Raw genomic sequence first — 24,152 nt, 5'->3', positions numbered from 1 at the left:
AAACGGCTGGTCACATGAGCAGAGATCTGTTTACAAACCCAAGGCAGAGCAGAGCGAGAGCAAGGGGAGGAAGGGAAAGGCAAACTGCAGGCTCTCTGAGCACCATTGAGGACTGAAAGAGGAAGAGGGGAAGCCTGCCATGACAGAGCCAGCTGGAGGTGGGAGAGACTAAATACGACACACGCAGACACACTCCTGCACACACACTGCCTTTGTCTCTGATTTTTTTCTCAATTGAGCGAGCAGATGGTTAGAGGGAGAGTAGGATCCCCCCCCCAACACACACACATGCGCTGACTGACACACAAACACACACTCAACAGCAAAATACCAAACCCAGCTACAGAACTGTTGTTGCATGGAGCTGTCTACACTTTGTTTGGGCTTAGAGGAGAGCATATCTTTGTCTTTCCATACTGAGGAGGAATACCCACTGCAAGATCAGAGGACTGGAGGAGGAAACAACACAGGAGAGAAGAGGGGGATGAGACTTGTGAAAATCCTCTGTTAAAAAAGCAGCTTTGGGAGGAAGACAAAGCACAGACTAATGCCAGATAATTACCTTCAGTGGACAAGGACTGTCATTTTGGAGGGGGGTTGTTGTCGACTTTGGTGAAGGGACGACACTGCAGACCCAAAGTGAAGTCAAAGAGGCCCCTTTTTGCTGGAAATGTGAGTATTTCTGCCGCCCAGCAGCCTGTGTTGTTTATGACATTGTGACTTAGTGAGATTCAGATTTTGACAATAACAACTCCTGCATAACACATGGTGTAAGGCATGTGAAAAACAGTCACTCCTCAACAAGATTTCTTTGTCTCTCCTTCTCTCTCCTGCGATGACATCATTCTCACTGGAATCTAGGAGCACATGAGGTCTTCAGTCTTGGTCCAAGCCCCAGTCTAAAATATCACAATCTTTACACCGAGTGGTTAATCCAGATTTGGGAATACTGGGCGTCACAGACTGCTGAGCCAACAAAACCGCACCTCCCGAGGATTTGTGGAATCTGAGCAAATCTGAAAATCTTGATGGTTGTTTTTTGAGGAAAGAACACCACCCTGAAAGAGAGCGATTCAGGTCAGGGTGTCTGACTCCAGGCTCCAAACAGATCCAGTGTCCCGAGCTCCAGCCCACGAGTTTGGCTATTCTCCAGCCTTCTCCTGACAGGGCCTGAATTTACTGCTGCTGAGCTGAGAGTCGAATTTCATGCAACCATTCCAATGGTGTAACGGTAAGTGAGCTGATTTCTCTGCCTAATACGAGAGGTGATAGCATGTGCACTTACTTGCAGCTCATAAACTCTTAGTTACAGTCTGCAGGCTTTGGGGATCCACATTGTGGGTGTACTAGTGAAATGGTAAATAACTGAGTGGAGTGGTGGAGAGGAGGAGCTGCATTCAAGGTCATGTTTGTTTGACAGCTTTGACAATTAAAACTGATACTTTCTTCTCTAAACCAATTCCACATTCTTATTTTTTACTGTTGACTAATTGAGGGGTGCATCAATGCTGGTTTTACAAATGCAACTCTCATTATCCTACCCTAGGTCTTCCCCACACAAGCCCCCCATCCATGACTTGTAAATCCCCCAACCCCCAGCCATGTTAAATCATCCAGCCCGTACCCCCCACAGTGTGCAAGCTGTACTCATTGATTCCCCTAAAAGAGACACATGGACATCCAGAGGCTGGCAAAGAGCAGACGCATGGCAAATTAATTGGAACACATGTGGTCTATGGAAGTGGGGCTTCCTCTGCTATTGTTTTACCAAATGGTCCTTTAGTCCCCAGAGTTCATTCTGATTAATAGCCCCCCGCCCCCTGCCACCTGCAACATACACACTAACACAGACATGTACACGTACGCACACACATGTAAATCCTACCAAACACACACACACAGACCCCACACCCCGTGCCCATCCATCCCCCCGTGCTGTCACACACACTCACACTCCACCAGCCACCTAGATGGAGTCTGTGGAACAGATGGTGGTGTGGCGGAAGTGCCGTCTGTCCTCCATGTTTGTCTTGTTCACAGCCAATTAGCGGGGAGTCGTACGAGCGCCTCAGTTGCCACCACAGTGCCAGTCACAGCTCTCAGGACACACCTGCATCCAACAAAAAAACAATTATCACATCAAATCCTGAAGGTGTGTTTTGTTTTGTTGGATAAGCTGGTGCCCCACATTCTGTCTCTGTGGACTCAGAGCCTTGAAGTCTTTCTTGACCTTAGAAGTCTCTGTTGGTAATTCAGATCCTTATTGTGGTTAATAATCAACAGTCTCCTTCTCTTCCGCCACAATTGCTCTTTGTCTCTACTGTACAGCTTTAATTCAGTTGTACTGCAATTACATGGCTTACTCATTCATTGACAAAGTAAATGATTTACACAGATCTCCAGAGCTTAAATCCTCTCTAACCTCTCTCATGGCAGAGCTATTGTCAGTACAAATTGTAGCCTCCAAAGTGAATGCAACCATTCAGACTTTCACTGTGCTGAAGTCATTGTCAATGCGATGGGGGAGCCTGGCTACTTTTAATGGGAAAGTAAACAGTGAAGTTGCTTGACTGGATATTGTTGTGTCAGTAGAGCTCTACTTTTGGGAGGTATATCCTGTTCAAAAGCCTGAGGCCGTGACAAACAGAAAACTCAGGAAGGACATCTTTGAGGTTTTACTGTCATGTTGCTTCAGAACAGCAGCAGATAATCATCTTAATTAATCATGTAAGACACTATGGAGGTAAAATGGTTAAAAATAACTAAAGCTAAGTCTGATTTAAGACATGGTGACAGTTGATATACATTATTATTATTATTATTAGTATCATCATCATTATTGTTATTATTATTATTATCTAATCCTAACCTGCAAACTCCTTGTTGCAGGGTGCCTGTGTGGTTTGGGTTCTCAGCACTCTGAACACTACTGCAGCATGACGTCTGACATCTATCACCTCCCGCTCAATGTGTATGTCATTGTGCTGGGCATCGGCCTCTTTGTCTTCATGCTTAGTCTGATCTTCTGCTGCTACCTTTTCAGGTAGGTAGAGGTGGTTTAGGACCACAGACCTTGATGACTGAGAGGCTCACTGTATTGAGTCAGGGTACAGTTGCACATGTGTGTTTCGCTGTGCCCTGGTGTGTCGTGTCTCCAGCCCTGTGAGGTCCGGGCCTCCTCCGTGTCTATAGCTAGTGGTCTGTTGTGCCCTCTTCTGGGGTTTAAGTTCTTTGGGTTATGTGTGTGTTTTGTGTTGTGTTTGTGTTAAAGTTCTTTGTGACCCTTTATTTCATTCTGCCTTTGTGTTTGTCTTTAATTGTTCCTTGATTTTATTTAACCTTCTTTTTTTTAATGCTGCTGTCAGTGTCAAAGCACTTTGTAAACAAATGTTTTTAAAAGTGCTATATAAATAAAGTTTATTATTATTATTATTATTATTATTATATTGAGTCAATGTAGTGTAGATCATTATGGCATTATTATTATTATATAATATAACATAGATTATCAGATATACTATATGATGAGGGCAGAGACCTCTGTGAGGAGCTTCCACAGATGAAACATTTAGGCAACATGTTCACATGACATCCATCAAAAATAAAGTCGAGGAACACTAGTTTTATTTATTTTGCAGTGTACAGCATACAAAGCAGCTGCAGCATTAATAAAACTTTAATACTAAAGCAAAGTTAGGCTACCCAGAAACAACAAACAAGGTTTTAGAAAGTTGTGTTGCCAAAAATGTCAAAGCTACTCCCCCAGTACAATGAACACACACGGCCTGACCTCTTGTCCAGGACAAGTCCACCAAAGAGCTTTTGGAGGAGGAGCCCAGCACATTGATGTGAACTCTTACTGTAGTAGCTACCTTTTACTGCCACTCCTCCGTCTGATAGTTTCAGACTGTGAAGGACTGGGCTCACAAACAATGAAAGCAAGAGCAGATTGAGATCACAAGAAATGTACATATACTCACCATATATCTGTGAAACAGTTATATTTACACTACTTGCTGTTTACAAGGACAACTTTACTTATCTACTGAGTAGGATTTACTTTTTTTTTCTATTTATCTTTCTTATTTCACTGCAAATAATAATGTGTTAATATTTAAGTATGCAGATATCTATCAGTGGGTTAGTAGAAGTACTAATCTGTCATATGTCCTGACTTTGTATTTAATATCTAGTAATAAATGTCTTTGTTTTATATATAACATTTAAGATCTATAGTGTATGACAACGCACTACTGTGAGCTAATACATAAATGTGTACACTAACAACAAATGACAGTTAAAGAGGTAGCTGGATTTAATAAATCTGAACCTCTTCCCCTTACTTTTTCATGTCTGCTGTCTGTGGCCTGTGTGTGCAACTCTCCTTTTAGATATCAACATAGTGTTCAAATCAAAGTCAAATAAAATCAACCCTGAAATGTGGACAGAAGTTAAGTGTAGAGAAGGCATAACAAGGAATAATCTTTAATGTATAAAGCAAAATTAACCCATTGGTTGTCCTGAACATTGATGTAAACATTCCTGATGTTGTTGTCTCTCTGCCCCCCTCAGGTTGAAACAACAAGGAGCACGGGAGCAGTTCAGCTACAATGAGGTATGTCACAGCTGTATGTGTCACAGTGGGGGAAAATGTAACACCTGCTTTACAAGCAGGTTATAAATTAATACTGAATACTTGTTCTACTACTACAGCATTTCACGCCAGTATCATAAACTGGGAAACATAACACCGCTCTTTATAGATGACCTTGACTCTATATATGAAGGGTTACACCTTGATCAAAAAACTGTTCACCCAGCAGGTACCAGGGTGTGACAATGTGGTGGTGGTCTGCTGCAGGGACATTAATCCTTGTGTCAGCATTAATGTTTTCTTTACGACTACTCATACAAATGTTAGCCAGTCTTGAAGATATTTTCACCAGTGAACAATCCTTCTATTTATTCATTTTTTTTTTTACAATAATATATTTTATGCCAATCTATTGGTGCAGACACATGGTTCACATGGCTCTTTGCTCCTCTCCTTCCTTTTACTTTCTCAACTGCAGGTGGTATTGAAGGGAGCAAGCAAGAAACTCAGCCTCCTGGGGGTAAGCCTCTCTTTCTGCCCAACACTTACCTATGTTTAACATACATAATGTCATACCTGGCAGCTGCAAAGACTGAATTTTGTGCACATCACTTCTGTGCTACAGCAAATGACCCAATAAGAGTTTGGAAGAGCTGGCTGATAAACTCTTTTTTTTTTTTATCACAGATTTGACCAAGTCATGAGTGAATCTTGAATGCAGCCTTTTGAATACAGAAGGCTTTGCTCTCACTATGGTTTTTAGCTTAAATCCAGAAATAACTGCTCTCATTCAAACTGCATTATCAAAAAAAAACTGTTGATGCTTTTTAAAGATTGCTTTCTTAAGTTATGTCATCATAAAAGAAAGAAACTGTGGTTTCAAGGGTAATTTTGGTTTTCATCTTTGCCTCGTGTACAAGGGAAGGTTTATCATTGTTAAGTGTAAAAATAGTAACAATAAAAAGACCATTGTACCTTAAAATTGGGTCATACTTTTTAGATTTTGCCTCTGAATTTTCAAGTGCCAGTGTTCTTGTCTGTAGTAAGAATATGTTAGTAAGTCACACATATACAGCTGAAAAGACAGACACACACAGATAGATAGATAGATAGATAGATAGATAGATAGATAGATAGATAGATAGATAGATAGATAGATAGATAGACAGATAGATAGATAGATAGATAAAAAACTAACCGTGTTGTAATTTCTGTTTTTGCAGCAAACTTGTGCTGTATGCTTGGAGGAATTCAGGACCAGAGATGAACTAGGAGTGTGTCCCTGCTCACATGCATTTCACAAGAAGTAAGTACTACTGAAATGAAAAATAATAAATGGGAAATAGGAAATTGTCAAAAAAAAAAAAAAAAAAAAAAGAAAGAAAAAAACAACAATTTGGAGCTGCTTAATGGCTTTCTGGATGAAAGTTTACAAGAGCCATGCCAACAAGAAATCTGGTGCTATATGCGTCTTATTGTTAGCCATGCTCAGCATTAAGAAACAGCTAACAGCTAAAGTTCATGCTGTTTCCCGGGCAACGACTTGACGACTATGAGACAAAAAACACTGCACCCTGAGAAATACGTATAAATGTTAGCTTTTGTGACACTACGAATTTTTAAAATTAACCTAATGATCTAAGACAACTAAATAATGAGCCTTACTGGTGCGACGGTATCCTTTCCCTGTTTCCTCTAAAGTCTAAACTGAGCCAATTAGGTGCATGGGCTTTTTTTTTTTTTTTTTTTTTTTTTTTTTTTTTTTTTTTTAACTTGATACTGATCAATCTCGTCTTTAACATCAGGAAAGAGGACAAAAAGGTAATTTTTCTTGTATTTCGCATAGCGGTATGTTTACTTATTGCTTACACATCTTACCAGCAAACAGATGTAAAACTGAGCTGACTGCTGGTCTGTCGTCTCCCACTCCGAAGGTCTGGATTCGGTTCCAGCTCGAGGTCACAGAATAAATAAATAAATATATAAATAAATAAAAATGCTATAGAAGTACAAGTCTATTCATCATTTCGTTATTTGTCTTAGTCCAACATTAACTTAGTGCACCAACAGTTCCCCAGAGGCAACACCAAACATTGTAGAGCTCCCCCTGCTGACTGACTGCAGTATATATGATGAACCCATCTTTTTAAGTCAATTGGAATGTTGGTAAAATCAAAACACACATTACATTTACTCTTTAAATTATCCTACAACAGAAGGTCATGAGGATAAACCACTCTAAAAAATTATGAGCAGATACATTTTGAAATGATGCTTGCCGTTGTTTAGAGAAGTGCAGTAGTTAGACCCAAATTCAAACAGGTGGAGTTGTGCACAAGTGTCTTTTCCAGGCATGGGCAAACTACGGCCCGGGGGCCACATGCTGCCCGTTAAACGTTTTAAGCCGGCCCGCCGAACTTGAAAAAATTAAATGAATAAACCTTATTAATGTTTTATTTTCCCTGCAATTGATGTTTTCTATATGAGTTCACATTTAATATCAAAATATCACACAAACAATTTTGACACGATTTTTTATTATTTTTTGTTTTTTCATTTTAAAAACCAGGACGGAAAAAACATGTTTTTCTGTTTTTCAGTAATTCCGTTTTGGTTTTAAAACAGAAAAACAAAAAACCAAGTTCGTTTTTTTGTTTGTTTGTTTGTTTTGAAACAGAATAACGAAAGAATGAACCATACACAGGTTAAAAATCCCATTATAATTCCATTCTCTCATATTCTAATTTTAATTTCAAAACAAAATCAAGACAGCGAAAAATAGACCGTTACTTGTTTTCTGATTTTTGATTTGAAAACAAAAAATTGAATAACAAGTCGTTATCCGTTTTCTGATTTTGGATTTTAAAATGGATATGGAATGAACGAATGATACCCTGATAGTTACCAAAGCACTCCATCCATCTGCTCCTGGTCCGGCCCCTTTGTCAAATGTTAGAACCCATTGTGGCCCTCGAATCAAAAAGTTTGCCCTACCCTGGTCTATTCTCACGGTGGATGATTTTGAAGTGATAACTGGTTTTGTTCTAACAGGTGCCTGCTGAAGTGGCTGGAGATCCGCAGTGTGTGCCCAATGTGTAACAAGCCTATCCTCCGGCTCCATAATGATGCATCCCAGGGTGCTGAGGGTCCAATGGACCCAGAGGAAGTGTGAAAGAACTCAGAGAGGAAACTCCTCCGTACAGAATACACACATTAACCACGCAAAGGATGATGAACAGCGGTCATCTGTAAGACATCTCACAGGAAGTGTTTAAGTGATCCCAAGTGGCTGCCCTGCTGCTGACCTTTGAGCAATATGCCTTGGTAAGAATTGGATATTGACAGAACCAAAATGATTTGGTCAGATCAGTCAGGGAGAGGGTGGATGAAAAGGACCTTCTCATAAAAATGTTCCAAGTTCTCCTTCCATAATGCACTGCTCACCAATAAACATGACGGGGGGAAAAGGAGCCTCATTAGTGAGCAGGAAATCATTGCCACTGTCACAGACGACAAGTGCAGCACTGCCAGAGACCGACAACACTTCAGGCTTTGAGCAGGACATCAGAGTACAGGATCAGTATGGATACCTCTATTATCTCAGGGGTGTTACCAAAACAGCCAGCACAAACCATGTCACCCTATAATCCTTATGCCACACATGCATCTTTAGTACTGCCAACGTTGGTGAAACTCTCCAGCAGTCAGAGGTAGCCACAACCTCCAGCTGAAAACAAGACCAGCAGGACAACCACCATGAAGATTAGGAAGACAATATTGTTTTCAACTGTGACCCAAACCCTTCCCTTAAAAAAAATACACTAAATAATAAAAAAAAAAAACGGATAGAAAACTAGTCTTGCCGGTATGTATTGTATGTAAACATGTCCCTATATATTGTTATTTTGTATTTGTTGCTTTTAAATAAAATGTCACATACTGTATTGTAATGGTGTTTGGATTTATTGAAAGGAAGGTAAGACTGAAACAAAGTTATCCAAAATCTTGATAGGAACCTTTCATAAATCCATTCAAAATTGCATTATAGTGCTTCTATAGCATTATAGAAGCATCACAAAATTTTTTTCCAAGCTTAAAATAGTTTCAAAAGCTGCAAAATGTTATGGGTGAAACATGGAACACAACTCTTTTTTTGATCATAGAAGATTACAGCCCACTTGACGTGTGTTTTTCGTATACAGAATGTCCGGTAAATAAACCATAAAAAAGAAAGCTAGATTACATATTAAAGAGGTGACACCTTTGTAGAGAAACCTGAGCCAGAACCTGGATCCACATTTTCCTCCAAAAGTTGAGGCTCAGATCCAGTTTAGCACACTGTAGTCCACACACGTTTTGTATCTAATGTTTATTATAGTGTGTATTTGTACATTAGCTGGCTGCCTCTGATCCTCTAGTCTCCACAAACTCCATGGCCTTCTCTTTTACTGCCTGGATGCTCCCTGGGGTCCCGTGCTTCTTCTCATACTCCAGGTAGCGCTTGAAGAAGAACTTGATCTTTTTTACTGAAACACTCAGGTGGATCACCCGATCAAAGAGCGCCCTGGAGGAAACAAGAAGTTGAGAAACTCACTGATAAAGTTTTCCACCTAGTCATAAAATGGTTCAAATATGAATGGTCCTGTCACTTAGATGGTTTTAACTGTAGAATTGACAAGGCTGACATGGCATGTTTTACCACTTGACCATTCATTGTTTTCTTTTACATGCATAAAAAAATAAAAAGACTTTAACAGCTAATTAGGTTCATAACAGAAAATAGTAATGAAAGCCAGAAAAAAACCAAGGGGCTTCTGCTCACCTGACTTCTTTCTGTGTTCCATGTTTGACCATAAGGTCAATGAAGACAGACCAAAGGTCTGTGCGTTTGGGGTAGCTTGTAAGGACTTTGTCAAACAAGGTGCGACCTTTCTCAGCATTTCCAAAACGGAATTCCAGCTGTGCGAACTTTGCAATCACATCCACACCTGGAGAGAAGCATGACAACATGTAAAAGGTTAAATCCTGTGGAGAGTTAAAGCTTGAACAGGGAAGCAGAATCAGCACCCTGGCAGCACCTTGCTTGTTTCACTTAATGGCTGGTGTGTAGTCAAAAAACACACACTCACACAAAAAGTGTTTTGTCAATATGTGAGTGTTTGAACTGGATGTCTTACTCTCTTTGGAAGGCAAGCTCTTCAGCGCCCTCTGCAGGAGAGCACTTGCATCATCACTCTTGCCCTGCTGCAGCAGGAAGGTACCATAACTGAGCCACACAGCCTTATTCTGACGGAAGCGCTTTGCCATCGTCTTATACAAGCCCTCCGCCTCCTGGACACAAACATCACACACAGGATTACAAACAGATGTATGTGGACGTGTAGAGCTGTTAAGTCAGATTTTCATTTACAAACTAGAAGGACATCTTTAGTTAGTGAAAAGCTGAGGTAAATTTGGTGTTTAGATTCTCAGCAGATGTTACCTTGATCTTGTTTGAGTTTGTGTAGATGTCTGCCAGCTGCTGATAGACAGGCATGGGCTCACAGAACTGCAGCGCCCGCTCAAACACTTTCTTTAAGCTCTCCCCCGTGCCGTACATGTTTTCCAGGTTCAACAGGGCAACCCACACGTTCAGCTTCTCCTGCTCCTCCCTGAAATCAGCAAAAAACAAAATAAATGAAAAACAAATTTAACAAATTGGATTTCTTGGATTGCATTAAAAAATGCTTATAACTAACTGTATGTGTTACCTGAAGGAGATAGTTTTGAGCGCTCTCTCAGCCACAGCACGGGCCTGCTCGATCTGAGTGGCCTGTAGATGGTGAGCCATGTACTGCAGCCAGAGCAGGGAGCTGTTTGGTGAAGCAAGAAGCAGGCGCTCGAAAGCTGCTGCATCCTGAGGCCGCAGGCTGGGATCCATCAGCTCCACCTCCCTCTGCACCAGAGCCTTTTCTGCTGCCTTCTTCTCCTGCTCCAGCTCATGGCGAGACTTTTTCTGAGGCTGACCAAGAGAAGCAGTACATACAATGTGGGACTTGTTCGGTGGCAGCAAATGTGTGTTTAAAGAGAGGAGCACAGAGGAAGTCATCGTCGGCTTACTTTTACACTTTCCTCCTGGTCTTCTCCATCACTTGAGTCGCCCTCCTGCATGGCAGAGGCAGGCTTTAGGGAGCTCAAACCCACATCCCAGGAGAAACCTGCAGCCACCTGAAGTCTGGAAGGACCTGCTGAGCTCTGCGTCACCTGCTAAGAGTGTAAAGGGAGGTCATTATTTAGGGGTGACTTTAAAAGGTTACTGAACACTCTAAGATGTAGAGCAACAGTGTGTCATCTCACTTTTACAGATTCAGATTTTGTTTCCTCATCTTCTTTGTCATCCTCTTCTCTGAAGTAGGCCTCCACTCCGCTGTCGTTGTCATCAGCCTTTCCTTTTTTTGTTTTCTTCTTCTTCTTCTTTGGAACCTCAGTTTGTTTCTGACAAATAAAGCACCAGTAAAGACCAACATAAGAATTCAATAAACCATAACTTATCATTTTTATGTTAGGTGCTTCAGTGCTCAACCGCCTATAACCTTCACAATATCAAGAGAGGTCTAAACTGCCCAAGGGCCTGATTCAGGAAGAATTCAATACTGTCCAACAAAAAGGCAATGATCAGAGGATAAGGGAAAACTGTTTTGATCCACATGGAAAAGTTTTCCTCTATATTTGGGACTTTCTGCTTCCATAGCATCAGCAAAAAAGGCTGTAAAGTGAATCATGTCTGAGAGGTTTTATGAGCTGTAAAGGAAAACAGAGAGGAGACAGGTAAAGGAGGAAAGGGAGGAGAGTAGAAGGGAAGGATAGGAGGTTGGGGGGGGGGGGGGGGGCATCAGGAAGAAAGGAAGAATGAAAGGTTAGATAGGAAGACAAGAAAGAAAGGAGGAAAAGGTAAGAAAGATAGGTAGGAAGGAAGGAAGGAAATAATGAAAAGTTAGCAAGGGATTTGGTGAGGAAGGAAGATGAGGAATAAAGGAAGGAAGGATGAAAGGTTAGACTGGAGGACAGGAGAAAAAATTAAGAAATAAAGGGAGAAAGGATTAAATACAGAGAGGTTAGCAAGGGATTTGGTGAGGAAGAAAGAGAAGGAAGGAAGGAAGGAAGGAAGGAAGGAAGGAAGAAAGGAAAAAAAAAAAGAACAGCTGAGAAAGGAAGGAAATTGACAAGAAAGAAAGAAAGAAAGAAAGAAAGAAAGAAAGAAAGAAAGAAAGAAAGAAAGAAAAGAGAGGAAGGGAACAAAGGAACAAACAGAAAAAGATGAGGAATGAAGGGAGGGTCAAAAAAGAAAGTAAGGAAGAAAGAATAAAATAAGAAAGCAAGAAAGCAATGTGAAAGAAAGGTGAAGTAATAGAGAGAAACTGATTTTGTTTGTCACCTGTTCACTCTCCGACAGAGTGCGTTTGGTCTTCCTCTTCAAATCATGTCTCTCCTTCTCCTCTCCGGTCCATCGCAGAGGAAGACCCAGAGACTCTGGGAGGATTTCTGGCTTCCCAGTGTCCGCTGGGAGCAGAGACAGGTCCACAAACTCCTCTTCTTTGTCAATACTGGGGACAAGAATAGAAAGAGCCGCAGGCTGGAAATGACCTGATAACAGCAACGCTTCACAACTAATTCTTCTGTCTTTGTTTTGGAATACGAATGGTAGAAATGGATATCTGTTATTTCTGTACCTGATGATTTTGGTGGTGAGCAAAGTGTTTACAGGCAGGTGATCAGAGAGGACCTTGTAGTCCTTGATAAAGAAATTTGTGGCCTTCTGAAGTTCGGCTCTTCCTGTGATGCTTGTTGACAATCTGGGAAAAAGTGGCATAGAGGTGTCTTTGTGAACAGAGCACATGAAAATAGATTTTTATAGAAAAATAGTTGAGTATTTAATAGAATTAATACAAATGATGTCTAGGTGGAGCAAAATTATGGTGCTGAACAAATTTTGCAGGTACCTGATGAAAATTCCCTGCGATCCCACAGACTTGATATAACCTCTGATGATCTGACCGACCTGCAGGCTGCTGAAAGACAAAACTTCTGGATCCTTTGCCGACTTGACCTGCTCTGAGTTTAGCCTAAGGACAAGGTACCAGTCAGCAAAATGTGACAGCAAGATGTCTGTTCTTTGAAACTCTGGATATGTTCAGATGAAATGAGTCTTACTCATACCTTGACGGGCGTAGAGACAATTGCCATTTGTCATTTTCTTTTGCAAGAAGGAAAACCCTAGGGCCAAAGACACACCAACAACTTTAAAATCTTTCCTTTAAGGCAAAAAAGTTGTTCATGAGGAAATGTAACTGTGTCGCATTGCATAAAGCACTCATCTTGACTTCTTGTCGTGGAACAAACATGGTAAATTATTCAGTGTGCTTTAAATAGAATCCTGTCGCACTTGTACTGACCTGAGCAGCTGATCCTTGCTGTACCGGTCAAGGGGGTTCGGCTTGTATGCATCAGCCAGGTCAGTGACGGACACAATGCCATGGCCGCCAAATGGAAGTTTGACAAAAAGGCCAACTTGTGGCTGAATATTTGTCACCATCCCCAAAGTAACAATGCCTTTTTCCAGTTTATGGACCCCTTGAGGAAAGTTAGAAATGAAAATCAAAAATCGACAGTGTGATTAAAGATCTGAAAACAGCCAAATGGTGGAGCTACAGATGAAATACGGCAAACAGACAAAAGCAGTAAGAAGGGAGCATGTAGACTATGATAAAAGGGTAGTTTCTAAAAACAGCAGAGGGCTTTGGTTACCTGTGAATGACAGCACAAAGCGTTGAGGACTTGCGCTCACTTCTACCACTTTGGCAAACACTGCACTGCCCGGTTTGTAGAGTTTCTCTGGATGGGCAGCATCCTGGAAATAAACAGAGTTTAATCAGTCTAATCCAACACGCTTCCTTTGAGTATGAAACCTCAAGTGAGGATGTTGATACATTTTTAAAAACTTACTTTTGGATCAGTGATAGCAGCCAGCAGTTCAACTGTCCCATTCACACACGGACTGGTGGTGACCTCCAAAGACTTCCTCTCTGGATGAAACTGTTGACAAGCAGTGACACAATACAGTTTTACTCCCTGAAATAGTCTCATTCACCAAATCAAGCCACTGCGTTCACCTCAGAGGACTCACCTTTGATACAAAGCATACAACATCTTGTCCGACTTTGTAATCCTCAAGTTTAGCTTTTTGAGTTTCTGGTTTTAAATCTGCACTCTTATCCAGTTTGCTGCAGGGAGGTAAAAAAAAAAAAAAAGCACAGCATATAAAAGGAGTGAGAAAATCACATTAAGGTTGTCGTGCAGTAATTTATAATCATGCTGCCCATTCTGTGATGGTTACCTGGGTATAAGTGTGAGCTCAGGAATGGTATATACAAACTTAGGATGGGAGAAAGGAAGAAATCTGAAATCAGACAGTAAATACCAAACAGATCAATAAAATGTAAACAGAAAGCTTTTATCTTATTCATCTATAAGCTTACTCTTATAAGGAAACGGAGCAAAACCAACACAACATCAATCTGTGATAAGCAGTTTATCCTGAAAACAAACAGTTAGACCCTCCTGAAGTTTGTACCTGTGACTGGACACTTCTCGTCCACCGATCACCCTGGCAGTTACCACGCTGCCCACTTTGACTGTGAATGTTGGACAGGTTCCTTTATGTACTTCAGAAACCTCCAGAACCTCGGACACATGCACACTGCCAGTCTTTCCATCTTCGAGTGTGAGCAGAATGGAAGTAGCCCTCACACCCTTCACTTTGCCCTGCACAATATCACCAAACCGGTAACCTTTGGGGCCCGTCTCACCCTCTGAGGTTGTGTGTTGTCTGTCAGGTGCACTGCGTTTCCATGCCACAAGAGGGAGCCCCTGCATTTCCTGACAGCTGGGCTCTATGACCTCAACGGCCACGTTCATCCCCCCCTTCATCTTCTCTGACTCTGAGCGAAATATCTCATTCAGGTGGTTTCTGGTTTGGATCACCGTCAGCTGTGCCGTGTCATCCAATGAGACGACGGCAAAGTCTTTGTCAACGTGCTGCACCTTTGCTGTGTACTTTGATCCCTCAGTTAACTGAAAGAAAGAAAAAAAAGATATGCTGCCTGAAATAATGACAACCTGGACCATTACACCTAGCAAAGAGACTGGGCATACAGAGCTGTAATTAAGTCAAAACACTGCTGTCGTCTGAAACAACAAAATGTCAAGGGGAGAAGACTCACAGTTTTCCTCTTTGCAAACAGCTTGGCAAGGATTGACACATGGACAGATGAGGACAGGATGTCGACGTGGAGGACGACTGCTGTAACTTTCTGACCTTGGGTCAACTGAGCATCTGAAAATTCAGCATTGAAACAAAAAAATTCAGGTTCGGTATTAAAGGTTTCTCATGTGAACATCAGTTAATGGGTAGAAGGTGGTTCAAGAGGCAAAAAATAATCATTTTAACCATTTTTTGCGACAGTACAACACTCAGGGAGTCCTTCACTGTACAAAATTTTAAATGTTGAATTATGGTTGAACACCCTAGTTTCTGGGGAATCACAACTAAAATACTGATATTTTAGCTGTGGGTGATTTAAAACTAGGTTTACACAAAAGAAGGAATATGAAGAAAGAAAAATGCCACACCCTTCCCATTCACATAATACTTTTTATCCCAAATTTACCCCAAAATGTGCGTAAATAGCCTCAAACAAAACCCCCGTAACTCTTTAGTTACTGATCTGAATCTCACCAAAGTGGCAGGTAGCACAGCTCTGTTAAGTTTTAGCCTGTTTTCTTTCGCAGCAAGAAAGAAATCACAATTCATGGCACATAAAACTGTCAAAATGCAGAATTAGAGAAAATGGATTAAAAAAAAGTTTGGAAGGATAGAAAGGATCTTCTCTTTTTTTCCATATTATTTAAATAAACAATGCCATCATTCTTTTCTCTATTGGGCCACCTTTTCTTAGTCAGAAACACCTGTAACAACTGTGTGCATTTTACATGTTCTGTTGTTTTGCTGGAGTCTTTCTGAGGCTGAATAAAATGAACCATGAAATATAAGGTGAGTCATTATAGTAAATATACACTAAAGAGCAACATTTTCATTATGAAATTTGGGCTCCAATGTTTATAATGTAAAGTAGAAACAAACAGCAAATAATGTACACACTTCTACTCTCCATAACAAATGATGAAAATTGGGAAAAGTTCCTTACTATTGTTGACTGATAAAGCAAATAAAAAATGTCATAAACTCATGTTATGGCAAAGACTCTGGGTGCACAAATAGTGAAGAGGAAGGAACGGTGAGGTATCTTTGTTCAGTCTGATCAGAGTTGAACATACTTAAGATTTGGTACTTGGTGGCCGTAATGGTAGCGCCAACCAGATCATCTGACACGAAGGTGGCGCCGTTCTCCATCACATCGTCTACAGTCAGCTTCAGCTTCTCCCCAACAGACAGAGCAGCCAGTTGCTGGAGCAGATCACTGCCATCTGTGAGTTCACACCAAGATGAAGAGAGATCAAACACAGAAGACAAACTTGAAACTACCTGCAAGACTCTTCAGTTAATGTAGCATCAAAAGATATAATAGAGCAAATGGTTTAAACTGGTACAATCATACCTCTCATAGCCAACATCTCAGCAACGGCTTTTCTCTCCTGCAGACCATTGATGAGTCTGGTCTGATCGCTTCCTTCAGGTAGGTTGACCTCAGAAACCTTCAGCGTAACCAGGAAGCGCCGCTTTTCTTCGTCCAGGTTGGTGACTTTAGCAATCACAGTCTGGCCGACCTGGAAGGCCGTGGTGGCATCACTGACGAACTTGCTGGACATGGCCTGAAGGAGAAACAGAGCAGAGAAAGAATTATAGAAAAAATACATATATATTTGTCATGAAATCTAGTAACGTAAGTAACACATGCAGCATAAAGTCTTGTACTCACAGACTTGGGTGCAAGACCAACAAGGCCGTATGGGAACTCCACAAAGACACCGTAAGACATCATGTTCTTAATCCAGCCAATTAGCTGCATTCCCACAGTGACTTCAGAGAAATCTTTGGCAACCATGCCTTCCTCCAGGGACCACCTCACTGTTGGTTTCTTAGAGAGAGACTTTAACAGAGGAAACGCTAAGGAAAACAGAGACAACCCCTTGGTGTTTAAGACGAAGAAGTGTGTGAAATCAAACTACGATTTGCACCAGAGGCGGTGAAACGATTCAGCCTTTCAGCTTTGATCACATTCACAGATTTGAATAAACAGGATACAATATTCTGCTTGTTTTTGTTGCAGCAGACCAGGTTGGAAATGTTGTCCCCCTCCTTCAGGCTCTCCCACAGCAGATGGCAGTTGGAAATTTGATCAGAGAGGTGCATTGTAGGAACTATGGCAGGGATCTCATCAGGAAGGATTGCCACCTCCAGACCGTTCGGGCACTTTTTCAGCACTCTGGCTTCCAGCCTCTGCATCACACAAATAATTACATGTTTGAACCAAGTTTGGATAAAAAGGACAAAAAGAAACTGAGGACCTCTCTGAATCTTACCTGTCCTACTTCACAGTCAATCTGGGGCCTGGCTGTTTCTTCTGTGTCCCCCTCCATCGCGGCCTTAAACGACAGAATCATCTTCGCCTTATCAGGGTCACACTGAAGAACTTTGGCCTTCACCACCTGGAATATTTATAAAAAGACACAATCAAACAATGTGATGCACCATAGTTTCCACTCAACTTTTGTTCTCACATAATGACCTGGGCCCGTATTCACAAAGCATCCTAATGCTAAAAGTAGCTTTTAGTGACACCATTCTCAGAAAAAATCATAGAATTCCTTGGATTCTAAGATTTTTCTAAGAATTGACCTCGGTAAGATAAAAGTTATTCACTAAGCGTCTTAAGCCTTGGGAGAGCTCCTAAGGTGATAAACTGTCAGGAGGAGGGAGGAGGACTTTTAGCCGAGGAGTGGACGCTCATACTGGTGTCAGACTTTTCAATTTTGCTTAACACAGTTTCTGTCACTTGAGACAGCCGTTCATCTGCTAATCCTCCCCTTAAACAGTCCGGTCAATGAGCACATGAAAGTCTGTAACGTTCATACAGTAATTAATATCAAAGAAACCAAGTCAGCAGTCATAACCTAAATGGCAGTCTAAAACACGGTACGAGAACAACTTTGCTTTGTGCTTTCATATCCGCTCTCCCTTGATGTTGCAGCACGTAACAGTGCACGCAAGAAAAAGAAACAACGCATTGATTTGTTGGGCAATGCGCTCCCAAGTCTGCCTCTTCCCTGGCGACGTGATCCCAGGACCCAGTTTCTCTTTTTATACTGTCTGATTCTCCTCCACGAGCTGAGCCAACAGCAGGCCTTTTCTAGTTCTTTTATCTTATCCATGTCGTTTGTTGTGTTGGTCGTTCTGTCAAATCAAACCGCTTTTTATAAGGATGCCAGTAATCACAGGAAGTGCTGACAGCTAAGCCTGTGTCCAGACCGGATCAATAATATATACAATATAATCGGTGCGTGAATGAGGTACATTCAAACATTTTTGAAGCTGAGTCACAATGAATCTTAATTAGCTGAGCTTCGTCATCATGATACAAAATTAATGTTGCAATCACACATTTCTTAATACAGTCTGAGTTATGTGATCCTTTGGTTTTACTGTCCATTCAAAGTGCATGGAGCACTTTTTTGTAACAGCCAATCACAGCTTTCAGGAGACTGCGTCATACCTAGCAACGGGGTCGACCACACCTCCTCACTACGATAAAAGTTTCTGTCTACTCCTCGCTTTGAGTTCCTTTCAGAAACTTCGTGAATCACTCTTAAGCTATGATATCTGGTAAGGAGTTTTGAGGCAAAGTTTGGAGCTCTCTGAGAGGACTCTGAGAAGCTTTGTGAATACGGGCCCTGGTGTCTTTGTACAGTTTATGAAGAAAAATAAAGATATTCGTTGATAATGGAAAACTATCTAAATGTAGACGCACTGTAAAGCGCTTATTCAACACAGACATGATCCTCTGTGTGGATGCAGTCTGACTCCTTACCTGGCCCACATAGAAGACCTCCTCAGGACTGATGATGTGTTCAGAGCTGAGCTCCCTGATTGGCACCAGACCCCTGACGTTGTTGTAGAAGCGAACAATGCAGCCAAAGTCTTTGATGCAGACAATGTAGCCGTGAGACACACGACCAGGACGAGTATCAGCATAGCTAAGGAACAGTGGCAGAGAGCTTTCCAGCAGAGCCTTCTTCCTGGTCAGGTACAGCTTCTTATTCTCAACATCCACTGTCAACACCTGGATAAACATGTCCACATGTCAACACAAAAGAGAAAACTTCACAATCAAAACTTAACGTTTAAGGCTGTATTTTCAAAATGAAAACTGGACTGACCCGGCATTTGACCTTCATGCCCTCTTTGAGCACCTTCTCTGGGTTTTTGAGGACAATATCAGACAGGTGAGTCCGAGGGACAAGTCCCTTAATGTGGTCAGACACATGCACCATCATGCCAAAAGACAGCAGAACTGACACTGTCCCCTGTGAAGGAGGAAAAATGGAAGAATGTAGATGTGAGAAGGACAACAGGAAGAATGAAACATATGGTAGTCACTGTGTCCCGCACTTAATTTTTTTTTTTTTTCAGGCTCATTTTAAACAATGTAAAACAAATGAAACAAAACATTTCTATCCCAGGTGATGTCATGAAATTTCAATGTAAGTGAAGTTCATGCAATTTCCTTTTTAATTAACATTTACACATACTCGTTTTGCTTCCATGCAGGTTTTTAAAGAGGCAGAAAACATCCAAATGTTATGTTTAAATTAACTTCATCTTAAGAAAAATAAATTAGCTTGTGAAACTCAAAATAATGTGGAACATAACACACATTTTCTACCCAAAACTAAGTTGGTAAACAAATCCAACAGTCACCAGGAGTTTTGAGAGTAGCGATGCTTGGCTGAGAAATAGTCCTACACATAAATAGACAAAGTGTTAACAGACAAAAAAAAAAAAAAAAAAGTACCCTTTTACCCTTTTAACATTGCTACCATGTCATATTTGTTCAGATATCTAGCTTTTTAGTCTGACACTAGCTTGTGCAAAGACATTTTATTAGGGATGCACGATATTTGATTTTTGCCGATATCCGATATGCCGATATATCGAAACCCCTTTTGGCCAATACCGATACCGATAATCACAAGTTTGTTTGTTTTTTTCCCTGTAAAGAAAGCTAAGTCTATCCTGTACTGGAATTTAAATGTTACTCTTATTGTGACGGTCTTATTTGTTTAAGAAACACACATAAAACAAGACAAAAAACATTTGATTTGACCATAAATCCATGGAGAGTGGTGGACGGGAAGTCGTCATCTAATTTCTTATGGACCTTTTTGCACTTTCTATACTCTTTCTTACTTTTGTTTTCTTAAATGCTGCGGTCACTCCTGAATTTCCCCTCGGGGATAAATAAAGTATTTTCTGTTCTATTCTATTCTATTCTAAATAAGAAATGTGTTATTTTTTCAAACTCAAGACATTCAGTATTGAAATACAGAAAAATAATTTCTTTAGATCACATGAACTTTAAATGTACAATGCATTTTTAAACATAACCAAGTTGCATTTGATTATTTTAGAGCTACTGTAACAACCTGGTGACAGACACAGAGCTCTGCAGCTCAAATAAATGAAGTGCTACATTTTATTTAAGGAGCTTATTTTTTCAGATGGAAAATAATAATAATTCTAACTGAATAGCACATTATCGGCTGTGCCTCTTGGCAGAAATTTTCATATCTGGCGATACCGATAAACGTGTTTTTAAGCTTTTATCAGCCGATACTGATATTGTGCCGATAATATCGTTCATCCCTACATTTTATGAAACATTACATTTCAAGTCAAGTGTGAAAAAGTGTGAAGAAATGTGAGGACATTCTTACCTCTACAATTTGACCAGCCTGAAGATCATGGTATCTGAAAAATGGCTTCTTGATAATACTCCTAAAATCAAGAAAGGACAGGGGTGGCAGCATATTAAATCAGAGCGCTAGGGTAGATGTCTGTTAGGCATGAAAAAAGAGAAACATAAAGGATCCACATACTCGCGCAGACTGGCAAAATGAATTTGGTCAATGGGGCTGAAGTCCAGGATCCTGCAGGTGTGCTCGGACATGGCCATCACCCTGTTTTCATTTGCTGAGGCATTAGCCTCCTTTAGATGGTTTCTCTGTTGGGAAGGTGAAATGTACTTATTTTCTCAAACACATTGTGCAGAGAGTCATGGAAAGAAATTGTTGAAATGTTGAAATTTTCACCCACTTACATGTACAAAGGCCAATGTTTTGTCTGGTAATTCCAAAATGCCTCCAGACATGTGATGCATGCTGATCATCTTGCAGTCTTTCACCACTTCACCAATTCGGTCGCCTCCAGCAGGAGTTGCTTCAATTATAGCTCCAGGGTTCACAAGGTAGCTCCGAAGGCTCAAGCCGATGAGGCGGGAGCATGGCTCCACATACAGCACACAGGCCAGCACCTGAGAAGAATAAAGTATGTGAGAATTCATATCCTGAACAGAAAGGTGAAAACCGGGTTGTCCTGTCTTTGAAAAGAAAAGAAAAAAAAGGTTTGATGAGTACAGGAGCAGTTTTACCTCAGTTCCCTCAGTGTATCTGGATGCTTTCTCGGGCTCCATGTGGAGGAAGTCCACCTGCCCACTGAAGGAGGACAGGAAGTCCAGGAGTAGACCATGTTTTGTTACCTGCAAGACCAACATGTTGAGTATATTAAAATCAAACAAAGCTATCACTAAGTTTAAGATCACAACAACAGGGAAAATAAATCACTCACTATAAAAACAATTAGAACACCTCATAACTTTCCTCTCTTCCTATAATTCGAGTATTTTCATGATTAATGTTTTCACCTTTTTGATGGTGGCTTTGACCAGAAGGCCAGTCAGAAGGTTGGTGAGGGTCCAGCCCTGTGCAGAATTAATACAGGCCTGGGCAGCAGTCAAAGGGCAGACAGACAGGCGGACCACACGGCCATCGTTTTTCACCTCCTCCACGTGAGGAGTTACATACTGGCCCACTTTAAGCTCTGTACACATAGAGTACACACATGTTGAAAAAATCTCTACAACCGCTGTAAACTACTAATAATAAAAGGCTTAGAACTTATTTTCCCATAAATGAGGGAAAACAAACACACTTTGTCATACCATCTGAGTTGCTGTGAATGCCTATTGCAGGTTTATTCGGGAGGAAGGCTTTGGTCCCACTTATGCCAATGTCAATGATGTAGCCGTGATCTTCCACACTGTCCACACATCCACTCAAAACCTGAGTAAAAAAACTCAGAATTAATTTCTGAATTTAAAAGCAGCCTGATGCTATAATTTTAAACGCCATAAGTATGATTCATTGATGACTCACCATGCCAGCCTTCAAAGAGCTTGATGAGAGTGCCTTGTTGACCAGCTTTGGATTGACTGACAACTGAATACTAAGAGAGCCTCCTCTGGTTGTATCCAACCTGGCAACTACACACCTGATCACCATGCCAGGGTAGAAAAGTTGAGGCAGGGAGCAAATGTCCTGTGAAGTAAAGAAAAAAATATTACACACCAAGATGTCACAAACTATTCTGAGATGTTTGAACTCATACAGAGAGTATGAATTCAACAAAAATTTGCTCTAAAGTAGTTTGGAGTCTCACTCTTTACCCCACAGATCATTACAAAAAAACAGACCTCAAATTATAAAAGGGCTTTTCAGTTTCTTGAAAACTATCATTTTTATGTATAACCTTCAACATACAGTATGTTTAAACAAACCACTGTTCCTCAGACTCACCTCTGTGTCAGCCGAATCCAGTTGCTCAGTAAGCAGCTTGGTGTATGAGTCACAGATGTTCTTGATACTGAGGTAGCCTTGCAGGCCACAAGGAAGACCTACAGTCACCTCAAAGTCTGTGACCTCCTTCACACAGCCCAGCATCAGCATTCCCTCCTTCACATTCTGAAAAATCCAAAACAATGTTGCAGAGAATTTTGAAGAATTATATACTTAAATTACATGAATTAATTGAATACCAACACTGGTCATAGAAAAAATGAATTACCTTGATATGAAGAATTTCCACACATTTGATTTCAGCATTTAGGGTCAGGCCATCTTTTTTTTCTTTGTCTGTCTTTTGCCTTTTTAGTTTCTTTGCATCATCTTTGACTGCTCCCTTCCTTTTCTTAGTTTCTCTTTGCTCACTGGACTGCTGAAAGTAGGAAAGCATTTTTTTAAGCAGAGAACATTATACTCAAGACCCATTAAGCCAAAACTAAGAGCACATAATAGACACAGACTAATCTTAATATACCACACATTCCCTTAAACTTTCATGATATCAAAAATTAGCTGAGCTTGATTAAATGGAAACAATAATACATCAAAGTGTGTATTTCGATTTAGGGCCCTTTAAAAGTTAGAGTGCAGAATAGATGGTATTAGTGTTAACATTAGGCATTGAGTGAGTTGCATGTATCAAATGAGTAAGAGATGCACCGAAAGGTCTGCGTTATATATCAACATCTTGCACCAGCAAAACACAACTGGGATCCAAAGAGGAAGGGTAATGATAGACTGGCATATTTGTATTTTGTCCCACCCTCAACATGCAAGATAATACTAGAGCTGATGCAGCTTTATTTTGATCAAAGTACTGATGTCAAACAAGGGAATGTTTAGTCAGGTGATTTTGGATAATCTTCCTAGGGGTAGTTAAAGTAGTTTTTTCACAGAGGCGGGACAGAAAACCTGAAATAAAAGAATATTACCTGGAACAAGTTGTCCACTTCTGCCCTCTGCACCGCTATTTTACTCTCAGTAGGTTTCTTTGCTGTGCCTCCTCGAGGAAAGTCCTCCTCCATCGATGCCATGTTTGATGCTTTCAGGCCACTGGGAAACAAATAATGTTACTGCCAACAAACCACCCTTGTAAAACCCATTACCCTGCTCATGATACAATGAGTCCAATCCTGAAAAGTGATACATGAATGTCGCCACGGAGTAGATCTAGTTGTATATTTTTTCGATGTGAGTTAATTCTAAGAGTGTTTTACCCTAACATATGCACACTTTTCAAACTATTTGTTCAAATACACAACGTTCATTGTCTTTTTGACTCAGTTAAATCAATGCAACATAAAAATTTAACGTTTTATTAAAAATGTGATAATTAAACCGGGCAACAGTGAGAAACTCAGCTCTAGGGCCGAGCACAAATACTTGTTTGCCAGTACGCGAATGAATAAAATTAGTAGAATAGGAAACACGAGGCTGAGATTAAACATAAATATATACATATTACATTTATTTAAGGACAAAAAAATGAAACGTTCCTTACATTGATTCTCCGTGTTCAGGTATCACAAACTCACATGTTGCTCAGCCACACGCCATTAACACGACCCGGAAGCAAAACGTATTAAGGTATTGCTTGCTTCGTCCA

At 40.7% G+C, this 24,152-nt stretch overlaps 2 protein-coding genes across 3 annotated transcripts; one reads left to right on the top strand and one right to left on the bottom strand.

Annotated features, from left to right (window-relative positions):
* LOC141802598 (RING finger protein 122) lies at positions 1–8,544 on the top strand. Its single transcript, XM_074686158.1, has 7 exons — positions 1–672; positions 862–1,231; positions 2,890–3,043; positions 4,573–4,615; positions 5,073–5,114; positions 5,818–5,900; positions 7,646–8,544. Exons 2-7 carry the CDS (start codon positions 1,207–1,209, stop codon positions 7,764–7,766), a joined length of 468 nt encoding a protein of 155 aa, XP_074542259.1. The 5' UTR covers positions 1–672; positions 862–1,206; the 3' UTR covers positions 7,767–8,544.
* Positions 8,545–8,665: 121 nt separating this feature from the next.
* Positions 8,666–24,147, bottom strand: pdcd11 (programmed cell death 11). Of its 2 annotated transcripts, none has more exons than XM_074686146.1 (36): positions 24,048–24,147; positions 23,479–23,599; positions 22,770–22,919; positions 22,502–22,666; positions 22,082–22,243; positions 21,868–21,988; positions 21,571–21,746; positions 21,298–21,405; positions 20,968–21,180; positions 20,747–20,871; positions 20,585–20,645; positions 19,028–19,174; positions 18,679–18,930; positions 17,174–17,299; positions 16,896–17,090; positions 16,570–16,740; positions 16,249–16,462; positions 15,968–16,117; positions 14,854–14,966; positions 14,205–14,704; positions 13,968–14,030; positions 13,758–13,854; positions 13,577–13,666; positions 13,379–13,481; positions 13,027–13,204; positions 12,791–12,847; positions 12,574–12,696; positions 12,304–12,426; positions 12,009–12,177; positions 10,931–11,068; positions 10,694–10,837; positions 10,345–10,595; positions 10,077–10,245; positions 9,772–9,925; positions 9,417–9,582; positions 8,666–9,158 (listed from the first exon to the last, which is right to left on the bottom strand). In XM_074686146.1, exons 2-36 carry the CDS (start codon positions 23,578–23,580, stop codon positions 8,987–8,989), a joined length of 5,448 nt encoding a protein of 1,815 aa, XP_074542247.1. In that variant the 5' UTR covers positions 23,581–23,599; positions 24,048–24,147; the 3' UTR covers positions 8,666–8,986. The 2 variants fall into 2 exon arrangements, with proteins under 2 accessions (XP_074542247.1, XP_074542237.1); XM_074686136.1 differs by having other exon boundaries at positions 8,667–9,158; positions 10,694–10,840.
* Positions 24,148–24,152: the final 5 nt, after the last annotated feature.

The sequence above is a fragment of the Halichoeres trimaculatus genome, unplaced genomic scaffold (assembly GCF_033239565.1).
Source record: "Halichoeres trimaculatus isolate MK-OKI-2021-1 unplaced genomic scaffold, fHalTri1.1 fHalTri1_scaffold_2, whole genome shotgun sequence".
NCBI classification, from domain to species: domain Eukaryota; kingdom Metazoa; phylum Chordata; class Actinopteri; order Labriformes; family Labridae; genus Halichoeres; species Halichoeres trimaculatus.
Note: the sequence above shows the minus strand (reverse complement) of the source record. Positions and strands in the feature narration are given on the sequence as shown.

Excerpts from the sequence above, each read along its gene's own strand:
- LOC141802598 (XM_074686158.1), top strand. The coding sequence starts at position 1,207 with ATGCAACCATTCCAATGGTGTAACG. Across the intron at positions 1,232-2,889 it reads ACCATTCCAATGGTGTAACG|GGTGCCTGTGTGGTTTGGGT; the intron begins GTAAGTGAGCTG and ends TCCTTGTTGCAG. Across the intron at positions 5,115-5,817 it reads AGAAACTCAGCCTCCTGGGG|CAAACTTGTGCTGTATGCTT; the intron begins GTAAGCCTCTCT and ends CTGTTTTTGCAG.
- pdcd11 (XM_074686136.1), bottom strand. The coding sequence starts at position 23,580 with ATGGCATCGATGGAGGAGGACTTTCCTCGAGGAGGCACAGCAAAGAAA. Across the intron at positions 21,747-21,867 it reads CATTCACAGCAACTCAGATG|AGCTTAAAGTGGGCCAGTAT; the intron begins GTATGACAAAGT and ends CTATGTGTACAG. Across the intron at positions 16,463-16,569 it reads TTGGTCTTGCACCCAAGTCT|GCCATGTCCAGCAAGTTCGT; the intron begins GTGAGTACAAGA and ends TTTCTCCTTCAG.